General features: G+C 36.2%; 1 protein-coding gene across 1 annotated transcript in view; it reads left to right on the top strand.

Annotated features, from left to right (window-relative positions):
- The first annotated feature begins 6,573 nt into the window (after window positions 1–6,573).
- The window catches only part of cds2 (CDP-diacylglycerol synthase (phosphatidate cytidylyltransferase) 2), a 37,502-nt gene continuing 29,648 nt past the window's right edge, over window positions 6,574–14,427 (top strand). Inside the window, exon 1 of the mRNA XM_049470192.1 lies at window positions 6,574–6,750. Within this exon, the coding sequence (XP_049326149.1) occupies window positions 6,685–6,750 (66 nt within the window). The 5' untranslated portion in view covers window positions 6,574–6,684. The remainder of the gene's footprint in view (window positions 6,751–14,427) is intronic.

Raw genomic sequence — 14,427 nt, 5'->3', positions numbered from 1 at the left:
CAGCTGCGCTTTTTCAGCAGGGTACTTCTCTTTTTGGCCGAGCACCTGGCAACCCGATAAGTCTCTATGTGGTGCTCTATGAGTCATGCAAACTTCCAAAAACAAGGTCACTGAGAGCCATCGTCTGCCGTTAATTCATGGTTAAATGGACGTGTAATTAATGCAGGCTGGCAGTGGGTCTGCTGCTGCTGCTTCAGGCTGGCGTTTGCCCAGTTTTTGCCCAGTGATTTATGCTCTTGTCCTGACTGGTCCTGCGGGTGGCGAGACATGCAGGTCATCTTCATTATGCATGAGCCTCCTAAACAGCCACAGTGCTGACGGCATCTCGCCTCATCCCACCTTATCCGGACGCAACGAATGAAAAGCAGCTCTGTGGGGATCCGTCAACCTACTGCTGCTTCCGGAAGCCGGAATAAACCTGTAGGAAACTGTTGGAACCAGTTTGAACCAGTTCCAGATTACTGAAAATATTTTATAGCAGATATGTAAATGGTTACAGATGTAGTTTGAGTAGTAACTGGGTCTCGGGAGTACTTAATCGATTTTGCGGAATATACTAGATTAGCATTAAGAGGAAAAAAACACTGTGGTGAGCTCATTAATCGCAATGGGACTGGTAGGCAAAGGAAGTCCAAAACAAATCCTCAACTATGTAAACACCTATATATCTGATTGTTCAATTGCTATGAAAAAGTCATAGACAACGTTGCTATTGGAACATAAACTGATCAAAAGTATGTTGTATTTGGACCCCTTTCCCCATAATGTGGACTAAATGCTACACTAATAAACAGAATATACAGTATTTAAACTTAAGAGTATAGCTAATTTTCTGCTAGCTATTGGCCCATAGCAACGAGGCAAGCAAACCAATCAATTGCCTATAGGGCCCCAAGCTGGTCTGGGCCCCCCAGACAATGACTGGTTATGAATTTAATGCAACGATAAACGGTGCAAGAGACCCTTTAAATACTGTGATTGTCAATGCAGGAAAGTCCAAAGACACTGTTATCAAAACCACCCTCAATGGGCCCCGCCCACTAGGTTCGTCATTCCTGCAACCGGCAAAATATGGACCTTTGGAAACTTCATCAGGGAGCCAGAAAATAAAGCAGAGAAAGGAAAAGGACAGCAGTAAGTCATCATATACACTGGATAAATTAGGTCTATATGTCTTGTACAAATGGTGTAATGTAGCAGCAGGTAGGCTAGTGACACAGTATATTGCTAATGTTAATGTTAGCTTCCTGCCTGGCAATCAAATATAGTAACAAACTAGTAAGCAAACCAATCATTTGCCCAGGGCCAAAGAACAATAACACTGTAATCAGAATCCCCCTCAAGGGGGCGCCTCCCACTAGTTGCTGATAGTAGTCCGTCAGTCAGGTTCGTCATTCCTGCAGCCGGCAAAATATGAACCTTCAGAAACTTCATCAGGAAACCAGAAAAGACAGAAGAGAGAGGAAGAGGAAAAATGCTTGATAATAAGCTGGTGACAATCATTTATAACAGTAACTGCCCTTTAAAAAGGCTCCCAAAAACACAAATACACATACAGTATATTAGAGCAGATGGGGAGATTGGTTTTTAAATATATTAATACTGTAGCTTGAAGAATTAATTGAATGTATTTTTTGACTGGAGAAAGAAGGAAATTGTGGCTGATTTAAATACTGTAATGCCTCTAATGGCTTCAGGAATAACATATAGTACATTTATATTAAACTTGTGTCTTACTTGTGCAATAGAGCTTTTGAGAAATATCTCGTTGAAAACTTAAACATATTTTATGTCTGTTTATAGTGTTTCTGGAACTATTTAAAATATTTTTATATTTTGTCAAAGAAGCCTTGTAGAAGTTGTTGGCGTATCTCTTTTTACATTTTCTTAAAGCTACTGTTTACATTTTTAGCTGTTTTTCTGATAATGAAGTCTGATTTCTTCATACATAGTGTAATTCTGTGGGACAAAGTGAACCCAATAGTAATAAAAGCCTTAATTTAAGGCTTGTTTTATATTATTTTCACTACTAACAGTACAGTAACTCACAAACCTATAATACAGCCCAGTCATGCAATAATAATAAAATAAATGTAAAAAAAATAAAACGTGATATCTTGAAAAATACCGTAATATGCATTTTTGGCCATACCACCCAGCACTAACTGGCAGGTTAGACTAGTGTTTTAATAGAATTTTTTCTTAAATAATAGGTCTATGCTTCTTCAGTGTTGCAATTTTAGTGATCATAATTCTGAACGGATTTCGCTCATTCAAATAGTCTAAAAAGGTTTTTTAAAAAGCTTAGTTTTAATGATCTACTTATAAAAAATGTCTTGTTTAAATCAGGCTAGGGCTCGGATCGGATCGGGCTAGTTTTTTGGGCCAGATCTAAACTCGAATCCATAGGGAACCTGTAGAACCTCCATACCCAACCGTCTCAATCTCATCTTATATGCAGGATAGAGGAACCAACAGGAACTAGATAGAGCCTCATTTCACTTGTTTTAACTCTATTTATGATCTGTATAGTAGCAGTAACGCTGAATTATCATTTCTGTCTGAAGCGTGACTCTGGATCTCCACACTCACACTGTGTGCAGATGGGTGCCTGCAGAGACGTGATGCAGCTGAACAGAGCATCCCTCCTCCCCCACAGAGCAGCGCCGTGACTCAGCACAACCTCCAGCTACTAAAAGCTCACCATAAAATATTAAATAATCAGAATTCAGAGCAGATCTCACCACGGCTGTTCCACCAGGATCTGATCTCGACCTCCGCCGTGACTGCAGACTCATTCATTACCCTGCATCACCGCTACTGTACATACAAATCAGATATTATTATATTATTACATTATTACGTCCCATGACTTTTGCCGAGCCCCATGCTAAAGCTAAAGAACGCTGCACTGAGCTGTGGGATATGTCTGTGTGCGACATTTCTTGATTTATCTGTAATGGAAAGCTAAAATTAGCTTTTATTTGATTTAATTTTCTTTAATTTTTCCATTCCACCTTAAATGCTGATACCTCTGCTGTCTCTTGAACCATTTAAGGTGGAACAGGAAAATTAGCTATCTAGATAGCTACTGAAATGAGCGGTTTGCGATTTTTTAATGATTGTAATGGATATAAAATGGATAAAACTGTGTTAGTTAGTTTGGTGATTAATGTAATTTTTCTTTGGTCGCTTGCCAGTGATTCTCATAGCCCTCTGTTTTGATGGTAACTCTCTCTCAGAGTCCGGCTGCTGATGCTGATGGAGAAGCAGCATGACCTACTGTACTCTCTCTCTCTCTCTCTCTCTCTCTCTCTCAGACTCCGGCTGCTGATGGAGAAACAGCAGCATGACCTACTGTACTCTCTCTCTCTCTCTCAGACTCCGGCTGCTGATGGAGAAACAGAATGACCTACTGTACTCTCTCTCTCTCTCTCTCTCTCTCAGACTCCGGCTGCTGATGGAGAAACAGAATGACCTACTGTACTCTCTCTCTCTCTCAGACTCCAGCTGCTGATGGAGAAACAGCAGCATGACCTACTGTACTCTCTCTCTCTCTCTCTCAGACTCCGGCTGCTGATGGAGAAACAGCATGACCTACTGTACTCTCTCTCTCTCTCTCTCTCTCTCTCTCTCTCAGACTCCGGCTGCTGATGGAGAAACAGAATGACCTACTGTACTCTCTCTCTCTCTCTCTCTCTCTCTCTCAGACTCTGGCTGCTGATGGAGAAGCAGCTTGACCTACTGTACTCTCTCTCTCTCTCTCTCTCTCTCTCTCTCAGACTCCGGCTGCTGATGGAGAAGCAGAATGTCCTACTTTACTCTCTCTCTCTCTCTCTCTCTCTCAGACTCCGGCTGCTGATGGAGAAGCAGCATGACCTACTGTACTCTCTCTCTCTCTCTCTCTCTCAGACTCCGGCTGCTGATGCTGAAACAGCATGACCTACTGTACTCTCTCTCAGACTCTGGCTGCTGATGCTGTTTTTGTTGCTAAATACTATCAAATCCTTACTCCAACAAAAGCAGAATTAACTGTTTTTAATATCTTTAATTTTTGAAGAAATAGTGAATAAGCGGGTGTCCCATTACTTTTGCCCATGTAGTGTAGCTTCAGTGTGGAGCAGTGTGTGTGTGTGTGTGTGTGTGAGACAGATTTTGGCTGGGTATCAGCACCTCCCATGATGCCTCAGGGCTTTGGGTAGTGGGACATCTGCAATGCAGAAGTCCATATATAGCAATGAGCGAGAGAGAGAGAGAGAAAGAGAGAGAGAGAGAGAGAGAGAGAGAGAGACAGAGAGAAAAAAGATAGAAAGAGAGAGATAAAAATGTACTAAAATAACAACAAAAACAAGTTTTTGGATGAGTTTTCTGGTCTCTATTCCCAGGATATCTTACCAGCCTTCAGATTTATTCCTGTCTGTGATAATCCCCTCTGACTGTTTCTGTGTTTTATCTACTGTATTATCTATTTAAAAATACAGTACAGTAGGTCATGCTGCTTCTCCATCAGCAGCCGGAGTCTGAGAGAGAGAGAGAGAGAGAGAGAGACAGAGAGAGAGTACAGTAGGCCATGCTGTTTCTCCATCAGCAGCCGGAGTCTGAGAGAGAGAGAGTACAGTAGGTTACGCTGTTTCTCCATCAGCAGCCAGAGTCTGAGAGAGAGAGAGACAGAGAGAGAGTACAGTAGGCCATGCTGTTTCTCCATCAGCAGCCGGAGTCTGAGAGAGAGAGAGAGAGAGAGAGAGAGAGAGAGAGAGTACAGTAGGTTACGCTGTTTCTCCATCAGCAGCCGGAGTCTGAGAGAAAGAGAGAGAGAGAGAGAGAGAGTACAGTAGGTCATGCTGCTTCTCCATCAGCAGCCGGAGTCTGAGAGAGAGAGAGAGAGAGTACAGTAGGTTACGCTGTTTCTCCATCAGCAGCCGGAGTCTGAGAGAAAGAGAGAGAGAGAGAGAGAGAGAGAGAGTACAATAGGTTATGCTGCTTCTCCATCAGCAGCCGGAGTCTGAGAGAGAGAGAGTACAGTAGGTTACGCTGTTTCTCCATCAGCAGCCGGAGTCTGAGAGAGAGAGAGAGAGAGAGAGAGAGAGAGAGAGAGTTCAGTAGGTCATGCTGCTTCTCCATCAGCAGCCGGAGTCTGAGAGAGAGAGAGAGAGAGAGAGAGAGAGAGTTCAGTAGGTCATGCTGCTTCTCCATCAGCAGCCGGAGTCAGAGAGGTAGAGAGAGTATAATAAATCATGATAGTAAAAAACCTTTAACACTAGAATTCAGGGATATCTTGTTTAATAGTGAAAGTAAGAGCTTTCCCACACTCACACATAATGCAATAATGAAGAGAACTCCATGGATTAAAGGGACTAAACAGCTGTGTAGCTTTAAGAAAAGTTATATTTTATATAAAACTATATAAAATAAGCAATGCACAGCATTACTGCAGTCTTCTGCACCTGTTCTCATCTGTACACAAGACTTTACCCCCACCTAGCGCTTACTGTCTGAACTACAACAACACTTACAGTATTAAAGTAATACTTCACAGATTCATCAGATATATTACTGCTATCTCTACCACTAGTACCATTAATACTACTATATATAATAACTATTGATATACCTACTATAACGACTGCTATTATTATTTATAAAGCACATTTTGCACTCATAAATAACATTTATTTATTATTTAAATAAAACATCAACCAATGAATCAATAAAATGTTGCTTTCACTGGGTAATACACTCAGGGTAACCCTCATTTTTAATGCAGCCGAGCATTTAAAGCTTAAAGGGCTGAAAATAAATTAAAAATCAAGTTTTTAATCAGGTCAGTTAAAATAAAGAACTTCATAAACAAACCTATAAAAAATTACATGATAAAAGTATAAAAAAAACAGAAAATAATATAAGATTTTATTAAGAGAAAATTAAATAATTAAATATAAAAAAGATAATTAGGCTAAAATGTAAAGCAATAGAATATAAATAAAGAGATACATAAAGAAATAGAGGACTAAATTTAAGTAGCTGGATGGAAATAAGATGAAAAAGTAAAACAGAAAATGTAATAAATAAAAGGACGTAATAAAAAGTAAAACAGTGAATAAAATAAATAAAATTATGAAATTGATAAAATAATGAAATAAAATCAATTAAAAGAGTAAAAAGTAAAACAGAAAATTAAGTAAAGGACAACATAAATAAAATAAATATAAAAAGGTAAACGAAAAACTCAACTAAAACAGTTACAGGCTTTCTGAAAGCGGCTATAAATATATAAATCTATTTTTTTTTTGCTATGAGGGTCAATGCTGGTAAAATGTACAGAAATACACATTTAATATGATGCACATGCATTATTCATATCTTACATATTATAATACACTAATTATTTGAAAAAGTACAATGTATTTGATAAAGTATATATTAATATATCTTATATTAAATTACATATTTATATGTTTATGTGTTTATAGTTATGTATATTATGTTCTGCAGTTGGCCTGCTGAGGGCGCTGTTTAGCGTCACGACGATAACAAGCAGCGGACACTGTGTGTAAACTATGCTAAGCTATGCTAAGCTAAACTACACTATGCTAAGCTAAACTAACCAAACCAGCGGAGAGTAACGGGAGCCATCAGCGCCTTTCTCTCTTTCATTCTCCCGTTTCTCCTTCAGATAGCGCCGAAATGACGGAGCTGCGGCACCGCGGGACGGCGGAGCACGACCTGAAGCAGCAGCAGTCCGAGGATAAGGTAAATTTACCCGTAAAAATGATTAAAAAGCGCTGGGAGACGCGGCGCTGCTCTCCCCCGTAACCCGAATATCACAGCGGCTAGCGCTAGCCCGGACCCGCGGTCGCTGTCTAGCTCGGATAACGTATATATATAAACCGTGTCAGCGAGTTAGTCCTGCTTTTTCACATATAAATCAATAAATAAATGTCTAGGCTTTAATAAGATATGTTTTTATAGTAGTTAGAACTAAATTAATTCAATAATAAAGCAGGTTATTGGGTTGGAGGTGTGTTCTGTGATTGTATTTCGATTTTTCCATTTTTTCCGTTCCACCTTAAATCATGTAGCGGTTTCCTACAGGAGCTTCGGCACGCGCCGTATTCACACCAACGCAGGATTTAAGGTGGAACGGGAAGTTGGAATAAATCTTTATTTTGAGCTAGGTTAAGGGGGTTGGGTGGTCTTCTAACTGTCGTGGGTTTGCTATAAACATTGTTTAATGGTTGTAGAAGATAATACTACATTTCTGTGTATTTTGTAGAGAGATTAAATATATATTTTAGTGTTTTAGTGGATATATTTAGCCTGAATGTGGGTGTTTATCTGAGAGTATGGAGAATCCAGATCCTCTTTTTTTGGTAGTGGTTTAATTGTGGGTTGCACTGCTATATTTAGTATTCTTCACCTTTTAACCTTTTTTTTGCTTTAAATCTCTTACCAGGCTGATTATTATGCTTGTAGGTACTAAATCATTTTTAATATATACTGATTTTTTTGTAATGAGTACTGAATCATTTGTAATAGGCACTGAATCGTTAGTAGCAATAGTCATTGAATAATTTGTAGTAGGTACTGAATCATTTGTTATAGACTCTAAATAATTAGTATTAGCTACTGAATCATTTATAATAGGCACTGAATAATTTGTAGTAGGCACTGAATCATTTATAATAGGCACTGAATCATTTATAATAGGCACTGAATAATTTCTAATAGGCACTGGATCGTTAGTAGCAATAGGCACTGAATCATTAGTAGTAGGTACCGAATCATTTGTTATAGACACTAAATAATTAGTATTAGCTACTGAATCTTTTATAATAGGCACTGAATAATTTGTAGTAGGCACTAAATAATTTGTTATAGACACTAAATAATTAGTATTAGCAACTGAATCATTTGTTATAGACACTAAATAATTAGTATTAGCTACTGAATCATTTGTTATAGACACTAAGTAATTAGTATTAGCTACTGAATCTTTTATTATAGGCACTGAATAATTTGTAGTAGGCACTAAATAATTTGTCATAGACACTAAATAATTATTATTAGCTACTGAATCTTTTATTATAGGCACTGAATAATTTGTAGTAGGCACTAAATAATTTGTCATAGACACTAAATAATTAGTATTAGCAACTGAATCATTTGTTATAGACACTAAATAATTAGTATTAGCTACTGAATCTTTTGTTATAGACACTAAATAATTAGTATTAGCTACTGAATCTTTTATTGTAGGCACTGAATAATTTGTAGTAGGCACTAAATAATTTGTCATAGACACTAAATAATTAGTATTAGCAACTGAATCATTTGTTATAGACACTAAATAATTAGTATTAGCTACTGAATCTTTTATTATAGGCACTAAATAATTTGTCATAGACACTAAATAATTAGTATTAGCTACTAAATATAATAGGCACTGAATAATTTGTAATAGGCACTGAATCGTTATTAGCAATAGGCACTGAATCATTTGTAATACACACTGAATTTTTTGTAGTAGGTACTGTATTAACTACTGAATCATTTATCATAGGCACCGAATAATTTGTTGTAGGCACTCAATCATTTGTGGAAATAGTTACTGAATCATTTGTAAGAGGTACTAAATCATTTGTAGTTACTACTGAATAATTTGTAATAGCCACAGAATAATTTTAGTAGATACTGAATACTTTGCATTATGTGCAATTAATTGATAATAAAACCGTAGATGCTAAATCATTGATACAAGTTACTTAATCAGTTATATCATGGTTAGATACTAAAACATTTCTAGAAGGTATTCTAAAGTTATTCATCGTAGATGCTGAACTATTTACTCTAAATAGAGTGATTTATGTTGATATAGTGTGATTTGTGATTATGTAGATATTGAATCATTTGTAGTAGGTACCGAATCATTTGTATTAGGCATTTAATCATTTGTAATATGTACTGAATCATTTATAATAAGTACTGAATATTTTGTAATAGGCACGAAATAATTTGTAAAAGGTACAGAATCATTTGTAGTAGATATGAAATCATTTGTAGTTGGCCCTGAATCATTTGTATTCTGCACTGAATCATTTGTAGTAGGTTCTGATTCAATTGTGGTATGTACAATTGATTGCTATTAAAACCGTGGATGCTAAATCATTGATACTAGTTACTTCAGTTATATCATGGTAAATAATAAAATGTTTCTAGAAGGTATTCTAAAGTTATTCATAGTAGATACTGAACTGTTGATTCATTTGTAATAGCCAGTGAATAATTTGTAGTAGCCACTAAAACATTTATAATAGGTGCTGAATCATTTGTGATTAATACACTGTATGCTAAATTTAATACTAGTTACTGAATTAGTTATATCAACATGAAACATCTTTAGTGGGTACTCTAAAATTATTCATAGTATATACCGAAATGTTTATTTTAAATACTGAGTAATTTGTATAGTAGGTATTGAGTAATTTATTGTAGGTACTGAACAATGAATACCTAAAACTGCCCCATCTAGGCCTGTAATGGTAATTAATGGACTTATTGTAAAATAAATGGACATGACCTCAGTAATATCATTAAACATTTTTTAGTAGATACTGAACAGTTAACTCTGAATATTTAGTCATTTATAATAAATTAAATCGTTTGTTGAATTATTTTTAGGGCATATTGAATTATATATTGTAAATACAGAGTCATTTATAGTGGATTGATTCATTTTCTTTAGTATATGTTGAATCCTTTATAAAACCATAGTAAAGCAGGAGAAGTAGATGCTGGTTTAGTGATGTATTGGGTGATCTTTGATCCTCTGAGCTGAGCACAGGCTGATTTAGTGCTTATTTAGCATAATGAAACTTCTCTGAAGGAAACGGCTGAGTCTAATTTAGTCTCTGAAAGACATACAGCTTGTCGTCACTAAAACTGAAACTGCATAAGTACTAACCTATACTTAAAACTATTGTAAACTTATTGTATCACTTTTCTTACATTATTATTACTATAATTAATATTATATGAATATTATTATTATATTCAAATATGTATTGTACGTTCTGGCCTAATTATTTCATATTATCGTTTTGTGTTTTAATGAACACTTTTGGCAAATTTATGCTTCAACTACTAACAACCACGATTGTTAGAGTGCCTGTTTCTAGAAAAATACCTAAATTTGACTGCCAGATATGTGAAATACAGCTGGACTTTTTAAGTTGTTTATGATGCTGCACATGATGAAACTCTTCCTCAACCTCCATTCTCTGCAGCAGCTAGTAAAAAAAAAATATTCAGAAAAACAAGTCGATCAGGGAAAGCACCGTGTCTACATCAACCCGTCAATTAGTATTCATTGCTCCGCCCACTTTGTCTCGGGCCAGCCACAGGCAGAGCTGAAGCCGGGCGGTGACGCCATCTCGACAGATAGGAGATAACTAACAGCGCTAGGAACAGCATGCAGTTCATTCCTGTGTTATTTGTGCGAATAACACATCAGTGTTTATATACTTTACCCAGTAATTCAGAGCTAAGAAACAAATGATTAGAATTAGTCTATGGAGGAAAAACACCACCAGCCAAGTACTATTGAGATAGGTAGGTGTTTAGTATGTTTAGAACAGTTCAGTTTACACTAGTTAAAAGTAAAAATCCACCCTGGAGTTTTGTTAGAACTGCCTGGGGTTGGATTTTTACTTTCTGGACCTGGACTACTCACCTCTGTGTGTGTCTAACTATAGGTTTAAATAGGATCTCCGGTGGATTTGGTGTTTTACAGAGACTCTAAGACTGGGTCAGTGGCTGAACTGCACTTTATTACACGTTATTAATGTAAAAATTTCTTTATTTTAAAATGTTTCTAACTGTTGTCCATCTCGCTACCTTACAGTGCTGTTAGCCAACCAGAGGCAATATGTTTGCATGTATGAATATTCATGAGCAAGAGCCGAAATCCTATTGTTTTTGCTCCTCTCTTCCACCAGACTAAAGCAGTGTTATACTGGATCACCGGAGCACTTTTTTTTCATAAAACCAGCTTACATGGCTTTCATTCATACTAGAAACACAACTACACATTAAAATGAATGAAAAAACGATGGAATGAGACCTTTTTAAAAACAATCTCAATGTAAAAAATGTAAAAACGATGTAAACTCTTATGTTGAGGGAACTGTAGAGAAACCGAGGACTAGAAGAACCCTTGACCTTGTAGGAGCATGTCATCCCAAGCATTTGCTCATAACTCTCGGTTGCTATGGGACAGAAATTAAGTTAAATGGAAACTGAACTCCAGAACAATTCTAGCTGTGTTTAAGGTTTTCAATAGCCAGCAGAGCTACAACTCAATACTGGGCTGGACAGAACATCTCCAGTGCAGGTCTTATCAGACCAGCTTTACCAGCGTACGGATAGAGGAAGATCTCAGCAGGGGTTTTACTGGATAAACTGCGTATAAGAAAGTCTGGGAATATGGAGGAACAGTACCAGAATCTGCTGAGGGGTGTGGTTTTAATGGTGAGTAGATGTGTAATGGCCTGGAGGTGTTCAGACTTGCTTGTATGGTGTGTTTGTTTGTGAACATTTAGCGTGGGAGCTTTTATAGTATTAAAAATTAAGCATGAGTTTTATTTTTAAAAATAAAACTTGTAATTAACGCAGTTTAAAAGGGTGGTTTTCACGGTTTCTTTATAGAACTAAAACTATGGATGCACCGATGTGGACCGATATACTTGTTTATAAATTACAGAGAGACAAAACACACTGGTATAACATTATAACTAAAAATAAATACAAATTTATTAATAAATTAATGAATTTTAAAGAAGAACAGCCAGCGTCTGTCAATTGTAGTAGTGCAGACAGCATCGCTTGGTCATTTTTAAATGAATTAAACTTTTTTCCAGGCTGATTTTTTACCCCTTTTACAGCATCGTATGTGATAGACACTGAATCATTTGTAGTAGGAACTGAATCATTTGTAGTAGGAACTGAATCATTTGTAGTAGGAACTGAATCATTTGTAGTAGGAACTGAATCATTTGTAGTAGGAACTGAATCATTTGTAGTAGGTACTGAATCATTTGTAGTAGATACTGAATCATTTGTAGTAGGTACTGAATCATTTGTAGTAGGTACTGAATCATTTGTAGTAGGTACTGAATCATTTCTAGTAGATACTGAATCATTTGTAGTAGGAACTGAATCATTTGTAGTAGGAACTGAATTATTTGTAGCAGACACTGAATCATTTGTAGCAGACACTGGATCATTTGTGGTGGACACTGAATTATTTGTAGTAGACACTGAATTATTTGTAGTAGACACTGAATCATTTTTGTAGTAGACACTGAATCATTTTTGTAGTAGACACTGAATCATTTGTAGTAGACACTGAATCATTTGTAGTAGACACTGGATCATTTGTGGTGGACACTGAATCATTTGTAGTAGACACTGAATTATTTGTAGTAGACACTGAATCATTTTTGTAGTAGACACTGAATAATTTGTAGTAGGTACTGAATTATTTGTAGTAGACACTGAATCATTTGTAGTAGACACTGAATCATTTGTAGTAGACACTGAATCATTTTTGTAGTAGACACTGAATAATTTGTAGTAGGTACTGAATTATTTGTAGTAGACACTGAATCATTTGTAGTAGACACTGGATCATTTGTGGTGGACACTGGATCATTTGTGGTGGACACTGGATCATTTGTGGTGGACACTGAATCATTTGTAGTAGACACTGAATCATTTGTAGTAGGTACTGAGTCACTTGTAATTTTTAATAATACTGTAGATGCTAAATCATTGATACTAATTACTTAATCAGTTATATCATGGTAGATACTGACGTTACTGTTTACTCTAAATACTGAGTGATTTATATAGTAGAAATTAAATAATTTATTGTAGGTTATTGTAGGACAATATATTCCTATTTGTCAGTTGCAGGAGTGCGGTGAGCATTGATTGGTCATTTTTCAGCAAAAAAATCGACAAGTATCGGTTTATACTTAATATTGGCCATATTGTCCAAAACAATGAGTGTAAAAAAAAAAAATTGACTAAAACTGATATATTTCCCATATTATGGTGCATCAAAAAAAATTTGTTCTGATTTTACAACATATCTACAAGTTCTGTGTCACCTTCAGGAAGATCTAAAAAAATATCGGTTTGAAATATTGGCCATATCGACCAACACAATGAGTGTTAAAAAAAAAAAAAAGATAATATTTCTCTCTAAACCATCACTGATTGGTAGAAACTTCACACTAGACCTGGAGCAGTTTGGACTGTGTGTCTCTCCACTCTTCCTCCAGACTCTGCTCCATTGATTTCCTTTATAAATGAAATGTAAAATTTACTGATGATCAGTGATGGTTTGGAGAGACATGTCTGTCATCTGCTGGTGTTGATCCACTGTGTTTTATTATCAAGTCTAAAGTCAGTGCAGTTTTGTTTTCCCACAGAATCTTACAGCACTTCATATCTTACAGCACTTTATGCTCTGCTACTGACAACTTTTATGGAGATGTGGATTTTATTTTCCAGCAGGACTTGGCACACTGCCCACACTGAGTACCAAAAGTACCGATTGGTCTTATATAATATTCTAATTTTCTGAGACACTGATTTTCGGGTTTTTTATTGACTGTAAACCACAATTATCAACAGTAAAAAATAAAATAATCACTTAAAATAGATCACTCTGTGTGTAATACACCTTTTGAATGATATTCATATATTTTTTTAGGTTAAATCCGTCTCTTAGTGCGGTAAGTCATTGAGTAATTTTTTTGCTGCTTTTTTTGAGTGTGGTCAGCTCATTCCACACACACACAGCTCTTTGTGTCTCTTTTGTATAAGTAAATTATGTGTGTGTGTGTGTGTGTGTGTGTGTAAAGTCATGCCCTTCTGGTGTATCAGCTGTGGGGTAGTGTTGGTTTCCTGAAAAGCTTTATCTGGAGAAGCAGAGCTGAAGCTGGAGAGCTAAAGCTGCAGTCGGGCAGTAAGAGTCGGGACTGAGCGTGAAATATAAACATTAGAGAGAATCTGTTAAATTTTATGCCACTTATAAAAACGACTAAATAATTTAGCAAAGACTGCAACATCACCTGGGTTCCAGGAGGCTGTGATAGTGGAAAATGAAGCAGGTAGGCCTATCAACATAACCAAAAAGTTTTGGATGATATACAGCTCTGGAAAAAATGAAGAGAACACTTTAGTTTCTGCGTGAGTTTCTCTGATTTTGCTATTTATAGGTTTATGTTTGAGTAAAATTAATATTGTAATTTAGAGCATTTATTTGCAGAAAATGAGAAATGGCTGGAATAACAAAAAAAAGATGCAGAACTTTCAGACCTCAAATAATGCAAAGAAAACAAGTTCATATTTATAAAGTTT

Source organism: Astyanax mexicanus, chromosome 22, assembly GCF_023375975.1.
Source record: "Astyanax mexicanus isolate ESR-SI-001 chromosome 22, AstMex3_surface, whole genome shotgun sequence".
Lineage (NCBI taxonomy): Eukaryota > Metazoa > Chordata > Actinopteri > Characiformes > Acestrorhamphidae > Astyanax > Astyanax mexicanus.
The sequence above is the reverse complement of the archived record's forward strand: the minus strand, read 5'-3'. Positions and strand labels throughout refer to the sequence as shown.